The sequence below is a fragment of the Nerophis lumbriciformis genome, linkage group LG05, assembly GCF_033978685.3.
Source record: "Nerophis lumbriciformis linkage group LG05, RoL_Nlum_v2.1, whole genome shotgun sequence".
NCBI lineage: Eukaryota > Metazoa > Chordata > Actinopteri > Syngnathiformes > Syngnathidae > Nerophis > Nerophis lumbriciformis.
In genome coordinates, this window is record NC_084552.2 from 35,952,598 (window position 1) to 35,964,219 (window position 11,622).

Genomic DNA, 11,622 nt, shown 5'->3' on the forward strand with positions numbered 1-11,622 from the left:
AGAAAGAAGGGCAGCCAATAAAGAAGACGTATAGAGTAAAGACTCATGCACCAGCAGTGCACACAGAGAAAGACCTAACCTCTTTAAAGAACCAGGCAATCAGGGAGCCGAGGATGAGTGAGTCGTTGGCTTCTCGGTCTTGGTATGGCAGACCAATGTTGCAGGTCTCCCACAGGTCCCCCTTCCAACGGTCCAGGTTCCAGGCCGCAGAGCCAATGTCAAACAGGATAACATACGGACTACCCTCGATTAGCCAGCGGCCAAAATAAACCTATAATCAAAATAGTTTAAAAAAACAAAATACATCATTGCAATAGGCCATGCGATGAGGCGGCGACTTGCCCAGGGTGTACCTTGCCTTCTGCCCAAGTGCAGCTGGGATAGGCGGCCGAGGAAGTGGTCCATTGTACGTTAGCATTGAGCTAACAGCATTAGAGCCAATCTTCCTACCTTATAATTGTATTGCTTTTTTTCCAGTTTATTACAAACTATATTATTAATTTAACATGATTCCTACATGTATGTGCACTTCATATGTTTATTAACATACTTTCATTTGAGTGCTTAGTTTTATAGTGACTTCATTGTGGAGAACATCAATAAACAACCTCAAGTTATTTATTTTATAGTGCAGCTTGTTTTACATTGTACAATAAGCATCAGAAATAAAATAAAAAATAGAACAAAATGATATTATATAAGAACAAATATATGTGAATACTAATAACTAATAAAAAAACTATTTGTTTTTAAATACATGCAAAACATTTGTTTAGCTTTTTTTAAAGAAAATATACTGTATGCATTATCACAGATTAAATTAATCCTGATGTCATATATATGATGAGGCCTTATTGGTATTTGTTTATATTTCTGTACTTTACTGTGATGTTATTAAGATAATTTCCTCTTTTTATTATTTATTTCTCTCTGTTTTTAACATGTCAAAAATAAACTACTACTAGTACTTCTACTAACCCAAGTAATGCACTCAATAATGGAGGATTATGGTGTACGACTGCTATCTAGTGGTCACCTCTATCAATTACAAGAAATCCCTATTTACTGGACTGAACTGAATGTCAAAGTAAAACATTTTTACACAGTATTGGTTGCTATAATTGCTTTGATTTGTGGACATACACTCATCAAAAAGTGGAAAAATAAATGAATTCAGTAAACAATTTCTCCTCCTTAGTAGCCTAACACAAATTGGTATTGTTGCTTTAATGCAATACATATAATAGAAATAATTTAGCAAAATCCCATTTCCAGATACTACTCTGTATTGGTATCTGTATAAAGACACAAGATAAAATGTAGTATTGACATTCAAAATGTCAAAGTACACTTTCTAATTGGAATAATAAAAAACATTAGTCCATAATTACATTGACCATTTTTTAGCTGTAATGTCTTTAAAGCCATTTAATTACACTACCTAGCAACCTTGTATGTTCTAAATTGTTGTGATATTTGTATCCATACCTCACAATGACCTTTCACCTATTTTATGAGACAAAATGTACCAATCTCTCACCTGACAGCCATTGTGGATCAGGGCGTCCATGGCATTTTGGATGCTGGGAATTGGCGACTTGCAGGCCTCCACTTGTGTCTTAAAATTGTGTTCAAAGTATGGCCCAAGCATGAAGTAGTTCTCCCCCCATTCGTCCACAGTGATCTTAGCCTTTGTCTGGATGACAGTGTAGATTCCACCGACTACAGGGGGAAAAAAACATCACAAAAAACATTTAATGTTCGCAAAATGTCCTATTTCCGCCCAATCCCAATTAGCAAAAATCCCTGAAAACAAATTATCTTCACATTTTAGTAACCCATAATAACACTAACAGTGTAACAATTTGCGCTTTAAAGGAAAACTTAGGGTGGCTGTCCCACAGACCAAATGGAATTCACAGAACACATTTGTAATGTTTTTTTAAATGAAAATATTACTAATTCATACTCAAGCTGTGTGATGTTACATTTATAGTTTGTAGTGAATGTATTCATTATTTGAGAAGAACTCAACATGACATGTTTTTGTGAAAACAAAAATGTCCTTTGAATTAAAACAAATAACATCCATGTATTACAAACCATTGAAACAGTGACATTAATCAAGTGTCTAATTAACATTTTTACTAATTTGACAAATGAGTCACAACCGGATTTCCATAGGCAGTAGCTAAAAGCCAGATAGCAATATCAAACTAGCTTGCTTTCGGTGAAGAAATGTAGTAATAACCGTAAAAGTGTTATATTTGACACACTATTAAAACATTATAATTGTTAAATGGCAAATACAATTTTGGAAATTAGCTGTAGCTTACCTGACACAATGCCATTTTGGGGACGCCATTTCCTAGCAGATGACAACCACTCATAAACATATCTTAGCTTAATACTTTCGTATTAGTTTACTCAGGAAGTATAGCAAATATAGTTTAATTAGAACCGTCGAATGGCTTTAAAATTACCTTAAATAAGGAAAAAAAACGTTTATAAATTAGCTAGCTTACCTGACACACCGCCATTTTGGAGAAGGCCTTTCCTGGTATAGTCACATGACTGTCATATGACGACCACTCTTAAAGCTTTCCTACTGCTTACCTGACACCCTTGCTATTTTTGTTATGCTCGATACAATTGTAAATAGGCTTACACAATAATCACTATTGCGAAGTGCAGCGGTATGCAAAGTATTTTTCTTTAATGACACTAACAATTGTTTGCTATTGAAAAACAAATGGCCTCTATTAAGATATTAAATAATAATTTAAATACATTTCAAATTAAACAACTTACGAAAACGTAGCAGTCTGTCATCTACAATTGTAATTGCCTTTAATTGACTATTTGAAAAAAATAATTACATTACAATAATTTTTTTTACGTATTTTGGAAATAAGTTAATCCATCCTCTATTTATTTTTTTTAAATACTGACAAAATGTATGAAATATTTATGTAGCATTTGGAAATGTATACATTCATTCAAATAAATTGGCTTCTATTTTGTACAATGCTGTAGTTAAATAAAGTTACCTTCTGTAGTTAAATATAGTTAACTACAGCAGTGTAGTTTATATTTACAGTATTATTAGAGATGTTTAATGTACTTTTAAATATTTATTTAAATCAAATATTTTTATTATTTTGAAAGTAATTACTATTTGAATTAAACTTTTTTGCATATTAGCTTTAGGGCAGCGGTCACCAACATTTTCCAGCCCAAGATCCTTGGCCTCAGCCAAAAACAAAGAAATATCTGCCCCTGCGTCAACTATGTTTTATATGTGTATATATATATATATATATCACCCCGGTGGGGCGGTATCTGTGTTATCCTCAAGCTCGGGTCCTCTACCAGAGGCCTGGGAGTTTGAGGGTTCTGCCAATAACAGGCTTGTAGGGATAAAATAGCCTCTGTGTTTTTCCTGACCTAACGTATATTCCTCTCTACCCCGGTATTGAGCACTGTATAACGGATAAACCACAGAAACCTCGACTATATATATCCATCCATTTTCTACCACTTGTCCCTTTTGGGGTCGCGGGGAGTGCTGGAGCCTATCTCAGCTGCATTCAGGCGAAAGGCGGCGTACACCCTGGACAAGACGCCACCTATCTGAGTTGATTATATATATATATATATATATATATATATATATATATATATATATATATATATATATATATATTTAATCCATGTATAATGTGCATGTATAATATATATGTATATATATATATATATATATACATATATATTTAATGCATGTATAATATGTATGTATGCATAGTATATATATATATATATATATATATATATATATATAAATATATATATATATGTAATCCATGTATAATATGTATGTATGTATAATATATATATATATATATATGTAATCCATGTATAATATGTATGTATGTATAATATATATATATATATATATATATATATATATATATATATATATATATATATATATATATATATATATATAGTCTTTTTGGGGGTTTTTGTTTTGTTTTGTTTTGTTTTTGTTTTTGAAAGACAAAGCTTTGTGTCGTTATTATTGGCTGATTTCAACATTTGGCCTTTTTGTCATTCCCAATTTTTGCTGGTGTTTTTTGTAATGTGCCTAGGGCCAATGACAAACGAGTCACAGGCCACAGATGGTCCCTGTGCCAAACTTTGGGCACCCCTGCTGTAGAAGCAAATTGTTTATGGTCACTATAGTCTTAGTACTGTAGTGAGTTTGTTCAACCTATGTCACATTTGGGACGCGAGTCACATGGTTGTCTTGCTTCAGCGCCGGAAGTTATAAAATCAGCTGTTCACCTAGCGGGTTTTTCCTGTGTGATTAAAAGGGAATAAACGGGGCAGTCCTTTAGCTGCTGCCTTGTTTGATCATATTTTACTGCCTTTGCAAAAGTCTATGTTTAGTTTTGTATTCACAATAAATCAACACAAAATCTGTACTTTGGAGCAATGTTCAGGGATTTTAGTATATAATCTAACTAATATGCACAGCATATAACATAAAATATTTATTTTTTAACATTATTGGCATGTCTCTCCAGTGGTCATTGACATTTTTTTGTGTTGTGCAATAAAGGTTCATGGCCAGAATTCGTTATGTTGTAACATTTAAAACGTGTGGAAATGTTTTCCTTTTTTTCCAGTGCTTTAGTGAGCAAAAGCAAACAAAACACTGATATGATGATTGACGTCAGGCCAGAATGATGTTAAAGTACATCAGAGGACAGCATCTATAGAACAGTAAACTGGACATTATGACCACTTTTAGCAAAGCAACTAACTCATAGACAATATAGACAGTGTATATAACAGCATATAGTATGCATACAGTATAAGGATTTATTCAACTGAGCATATTATTTAAAAAACTATATAGGGTGTCCATAAAGTCTGAAGATACAGTATACACATAAAATATTCAAAAACAATATTTAAGTAAAATAAAATAGACAAGCGGTACAAAACAAATGAATGGATGGATGTATTAAATAATAAATAAAACAATTATTTATCAAAAAATAATTGCATTTGAATTACTTGAAAAATACATAATTGTTAAAAATATATAAATAAAAGCATGTATTCAATATGTTTAATCTGAGAGTAAATATGTACGGTAGTACATCAAATTTTAGAATATTAATTACTTATTTAAAAAATATATAATATAATTTAATCTTGTTTATCTGATAGTAAATACATTGAAAAATATAGTATAATATAATAGGGGTTAGTGTGTCTGCCTCACAATACGAAGGTCCTGAGTAGTCCTGAGTTCAATCCCGGCCTCGGGATCTTTCTGTGTGGAGTTTGCATGTTCTCCCCGTGACTTTGTGGGTTCCCTCCGGGTACTCCGGCTTCCTCCCACATCCAAAGACATGCACCTGGGGATAGGTTGATTGGCAACACTAAATTGGCCCTAGTGTGTGAATGTGAGTGTGAATGTTGTCTGTCTATCTGTGTTGGCCCTGTGATGAGGGGGCGACTTGTCCATGGTGTACCCTGCCTTCCGCCCGATTGTAGCTGAGATAGCCTCCAGCGCCCCCAGCGACCCCGAAGGGAATAAGCGGTAGAAAATGGATGGATGGATAATAAATATCCTTTTAAATACAGTAAGTACTTATTTAAAAAATATGTATTTATAAATCATTTGAATGTAACTATTATTATAGACAAATATGTTTAAAATAGAAAAATAATTTGAACATATTTGCATTTTTTTAAAATAAATGTTTTTTAAAGAAAAATATATTGAGATAAATGTTTTTTAAGATTTATTCTATTATTATTTATATAATGGAGCTATCATTTTTCATTATTTAAAAGAAATTTAAGTTTTAAGCATTATTTCTAAGCTAGCTAAATATTACTCAAATCTCATCCGCCTCAACAAAAACGACCCTAAATTTTTGTTTAGTACAGTAGCATCGCTAACCCAACAAGGGACTCCTCCCAATAGCTCCACCCACTCGGCAGATGACTTTATGAATTTCTTTAATAAGAAAATTGAACTCATTAGAAAGGAGATTAAAGACAACGCATCCCAGCTACAACTGGGTTCTATGAACACAGATACAACTGTATCTACGACGGATACTGCAATACAAAATAGTCTCTCTCTTTTTGATGAAATAACATTAGAGGAACTATTACAGCGTGTAAGTGGGATAAAACAAACAACATGTTTACTTGACCCACTTCCTGGGAAACTTATCAAGGAGCTTTTTGTATTATTAGGTCCATCAGTGCTAAATATTATAAACTTATCACTTTCCTCTGGCACTGTTCCCCTAGCATTCAAGAAAGTGGTTATTCATCCTCTGCTCAAAAGACCTAACTTTGATCCTGACCTCATGGTAAACTACCGACCGGTGTCCCACCTTCCCTTTATTTCGAAAATCCTCGAAAAAATTGTCGCACAGCAGCTAAATGAACACTTAGTGTCTAACAATCTCTGTGAACCTTTTCAATCCGGTTTCAGGGCAAATCACTCTACGGAGACAGCCCTCGCAAAAATGACTAATGATCTACTGCTAACGATGGATTCTGATGCGTCATCTATGTTGCTGCTTCTTGATCTTAGCGCTGCTTTCGATACCGTCGATCATAATATTTGATTAGAGCGTATCAAAACACGTATTGGTATGTCAGACTTAGCTTTGTCGTGGTTTAACTCTTATCTTACTGACAGGATGCAATGCGTCTCCCATAATAATGTGACCTCGGACTATGTTAAGGTAACGTGCGGAGTTCCTCAGGGTTCGGTTCTTGGCCTTGCACTCTTTAGTATTTACATGCTGCCGCTAGGCGACATCATACGCAAATACGGTGTTAGCTTTCATTGTTATGCTGATGACACCCAACTCTACATGCCCCTAAAGCTGACCAACACGCCGGATTTAGTCAGCTGGAGGCGTGTCTTAATGAAATTAAACAATGGATGTCCGCTAACTTCTTGCAACTCAACGCCAAGAAAACGGAAATGCTGATTATCGGTCCTGCTAAACACCGACATTTATTTAATAATACCACCTTAACATTTGACAACCAAACAATTACACAAGGCGAATCAGTAAAGAATCTGGGCATTATTTTCGACCCAACTCTCTCCTTTGAGTCACACATTAAGATTGTTACTAAAACGGCCTTCTTTCATCTCCGCAATATCGCTAAAATTCGTTCTATTTTATCCACTAGCGACGCTGAGATCATTATTCATGCGTTCGTTACGTCTCGTCTCGACTACTGTAACGTATTATTTTCGGGTCTCCCTATGTCTAGCATTAAAAGATTACAATTGGTACAAAATGCGGCTGCTAGACTTTTGACAAGAACAAGAAAGTTTGATCATATTACGCCTATACTGGCTCACCTGCACTGGCTTCCTGTGCACTTAAGATGTGACTTTAAGGTTTTACTACTTACGTATAAAATACTACACGGTCTAGCTCCGTCCTATCTTGTCGATTGCATTGTACCATATGTCCCGGCAAGAAATTTGCGTTCAAAGAACTCCGGCTTATTAGTGATTCCCAGAGCCCAAAAAAAGTCTGCGGGCTATAGAGCGTTTTCTATTCGGGCTCCAGTACTATGGAATGCCCTCCCGGTAACAATTAGAGATGCTACCTCAGTAGAAGCATTTAAGTCCCATCTTAAAACTCATTTTTATACTCTAGCCTTTAAATAGCCCCCCTGTTAGACCAGTTGATCTGCCGTTCCTTTTCTTTTCTCCTCTGCTCCCCTTTTCCTTGAGGGGGGGGGGCACAGGTCCGGTGGCCATGGATGAAGTGCTGGCTGTCCAGAGTCGGGACCCGGGGTGGACCGCTCGCCTGTGCATCGGCTGAGAACATCTCTGCGCTGCTGACCCGTCTCCGCTCGGGATGGTGTCCTGCTGGCCCCACTATGGACTGGACTCTTACTATTATGTTGGATCCACTATGGACTGGACTCTCACAATATTATGTCAGACCCACTCGACATCCATTGCTTTCGGTCTCCCCTAGAGGGGGGGGGGTTACCCACATATGCGGTCCTCTCCAAGGTTTCTCATAGTCATTCACATCGACGTCCCACTGGGGTGAGTTTTTCCTTGCCCTTATGTGGGCTTTGTACCGAGGATGTCGTTGTGGCTTGTGCAGCCCTTTGAGACACTTGTGATTTAGGGCTATATAAATAAAGATTGATTGATTGATTGATTTCTAAATATCTAAATGAGAATGAATAATGACAATAAATAAACAAAAGCAGTACATGGAAAATAAAAAACAGATAATACAATAAAGGGATTAAGTGAATAGATAAATGCAATAATAAAAACCAGAGTACATAACTGACAGAAACATTATTTATGGATAAATGCTGATTATGGATTAAGCATAAATATGTCATCCCTCCATCCAAATGTTTAATGCAAACATGATGGATGATCCACTGCCATGTGGTGTGTTTGCATTGATAAGCCAATTAATGTGTTTTTAATAGTTAGGGTTCTTTACATTGTGGACTGGGACCACTTATCTGCAGCTTAATGTTTAACCCTTCAGAGGCTATCTCTAATTTCTCTGGCTTCCAATATTTACTCTGTGAGGAGCTTCAGAGTTTAACCCAAAATGCAACACATTTGAATTTCCTCTACTATTTGACCCACATAATAATAATATGTGTTTGATGTTTTTTTTTCCCTAAATTTTTGCACAGTTATACACATTAAGATCTCACCTTTATTGGTGACTTCCCAGGCCACCTCAAACAGCAGCAGGTCTTCCACGGGCAGCTCATCCTCCTCCCAAGCTGGCAGTACGCCGCTTAAGGATGTCATGGACAGTGAGCGTGACAGTGGCATCTTCAAACGCTGCCACGACACAAGATTTTCTCTAGATAGGTGAGCAGATGTCCTTCAGGAGAAAGCTGAAGTGGAACAAGACACATACGGGGTGAAGTGGGTGGCTTCCACCCCGCCTACTGCCACCAACCTTTAGCCTACCACACACGCACGCACACACACACACACACACACACACACACACACACACACACACACACACACACACACACACACACACACACACGGGTGAAATGTTGAGTGACACAATGAGCTGGTTAGGAAATGTTGAGGGTTTGATCCAAAGCAAAGTGGAGGACGGAGAAGCACGTTTTTTTAATGACAAAAGTTGCTTTTTTGTTTGCGCATTTTGGCCCTGATGTCGCATTAGTCGGGTTGCAGACACGTAAAAATTATCGGGATTTCACAGCATGTAACAGTATTATAAATACTTTATTCAAAATTTACTCTAAGATTAATACAAATAATAATGGATTAGATTTAGATTTTGAGACACTCAAAGCGCTTCACAGGGAACTGAGAACCCATCATTCATTCACTCCACATCCACACGTAGATGGTGGTAAGCTACATTTGGAGCCACAGCTGCCCTGGAGTAGACTGATGGAAGAGTGGCTGTCAATTTGCGCCTACGGCCCCTCTGACTACCATCTATCATTCATTCACACGGTGGGATAAGTGTCTTGCCTAAGGACACGATGGCGAAAGCTGGATTCGAACCAAGAATCCTCAAGTTGCTGGACAGCCGCTCTACCATGTATTCCTATACTAAACAAATGACCTTAAAAATTACAATAGCCTTATATATCCAAGCAATTAATAGCAATTAAGTGTCATTTTAATTGTAAATTAGTGTAAATGTCAGTGTGAAAGTCAGCCAGCAATTTGCTGTAAATTTACAATGGAATTTTTTACATCTTCTTCCGCTTATCCGAGGTCGGGTCGCGGGGGCAGCAGCCTAAGCAGGGAAGCTCAGACTTCCCTCTCCCCAGCCACTTCGTCCAGCTCTTCCCGGGAGATCCCGAGGCGTTCCCAGGCCAGCCGGGAGACATAGTCTTCCCAACGTGTCCTGGGTCTTCTGCGTGGCCTCCTACCGGTCGGACGTGCCCTAAACACCTCCCTAGGGAGGCGTTCGGGTGGCATCCTGACCAGATGCCCGAACCACGTCATCTGGTTCCTCTCGATGTGGAGGAGCAGCGGATTTACTTTGAGCTCCTCCCGGATGACAGAGCTTCTCACCCTATCTCTAAGGGAGAGCCCCGCCACCCGGCGGAGGAAACTCCTTTCGGCCGCTTGTACCCGTGATCTTGTCCTTTCGGTCATAACCCAAAGCTCATGACCATAGGTGAGGATGGGAACGTAGATCGACCGGTAAATTGAGAGCTTTGCCTTCTGGCTCAGCTCCATCTTCACCACAACGGATCGATACAGCGTCCTCATTACTGAAGACGCCGCACCAATCCGCCTGTCGATCTCACGATCCACTCTTCCCTCACTCGTGAACAAAACTCCCAGGTACTTGAACTCCTCCACTTGGGGCAGGGTCTCCTCCCCAACCTGGAGATGGCACTCCCCCCTTTTCCGGGCGACAGCCATGGACTCGGACTTGGAGGTGCTGATTCTCATCCCAGTCGCTTCACACTCGGCTGTGAACCGATCCAGTGCCTGCTTTGGTCACTTATTCAAATGGATTATCCAAACTGCAAACCGAGGCGACAACTTTTCTGCGAAAAAGCGTATGAATGATGCATTTCAGGAGCAGAAAGCCCCGCAAATTTACCTCTGCATACGTAAAAGCGTGTGATGGGCTGCCAAGGTCACCTGTCGGGTGGTATATAAACAAAGTCTGCATGGAATGGCAGCGTCAGTATCTGGTATACGTAGTGCAATATTGAAGTCTAAAAGGTTGCAGCTGTGGTTGTGATGTGTGCACGAGTTTGTCACGATCCGCAGACTCTGAGAGGGTCCCTGCCAGAATTTTTTCCTGCGCAGAAAACACAAGGAACAGGTATACTAATTAATTTTTTTATTGTAGTACAGAGGAAAGTTGCATTTTATAATCTATTTGACATAAACTGTGTATGAGTGATTACTACGTGTTTATTACAACTATATGTCCCTGGTTCAATCCCCACCTAGTACCAACCTTGTCATGTCCGTTGTGTCCTGAGCAAGACACTTCACCCTTGCTCCTGATGGGTGCTGGTTAGCGCCTTGCATGGCAGCTCCCTCCATCAGTGTGTGAATGTGTGTGTGAATGGGTAAATGTGGAAGTAGTGTCAAAGCGCTTTGAGTACCTTGAAGCTAGAAAAGCGCTATACAAGTACAACCCATTTATCATTTATTTATTATTGTAATTTATCCATCCATCCATCCATTTTCTACCGCTTGTCCCTAATTATAATCCATTGGACAAATAATGTTATGTAATGTAGTCAAATTACATGACAACATCTAATTGCATGGTTAAACGTATCATAGCTAATAATATAGAGACATAAAGTAAATACATTGTTTTTAATAGTGATATCCACAAATCATCACCATAATCATCATAATATACTGGAAGATTTGTCCCTAAAATCTGCAAATAAATAATTGATTTGTCAAATTATTTTTTGATTATTAAAAAAATACCAAATCAATCATAAGTGACAAAATTATATATATTTTTTAAATGCAAGCAAAAAAAAAAATGTCATAACTACAGACATAATGTACATCCATTATAA

The 11,622-nt window shown here is 37.7% G+C and overlaps 1 protein-coding gene across 1 annotated transcript in view; it reads right to left on the bottom strand.

Annotated features, from left to right (window-relative positions):
- Positions 1–8,966, bottom strand: part of gys2 (glycogen synthase 2) — a 30,381-nt gene extending 21,415 nt beyond the window's left edge. The window contains exons 1-3 of the mRNA XM_061959018.2: positions 8,767–8,966; positions 1,541–1,722; positions 80–271 (exon numbers count right to left, since the gene is read on the bottom strand). Of these exons, the coding sequence (XP_061815002.2) occupies positions 80–271; positions 1,541–1,722; positions 8,767–8,890 (498 nt within the window). The 5' untranslated portion in view covers positions 8,891–8,966. The remainder of the gene's footprint in view (positions 1–79; positions 272–1,540; positions 1,723–8,766) is intronic.
- Between the last annotated feature and the right edge of the window lie 2,656 nt (positions 8,967–11,622).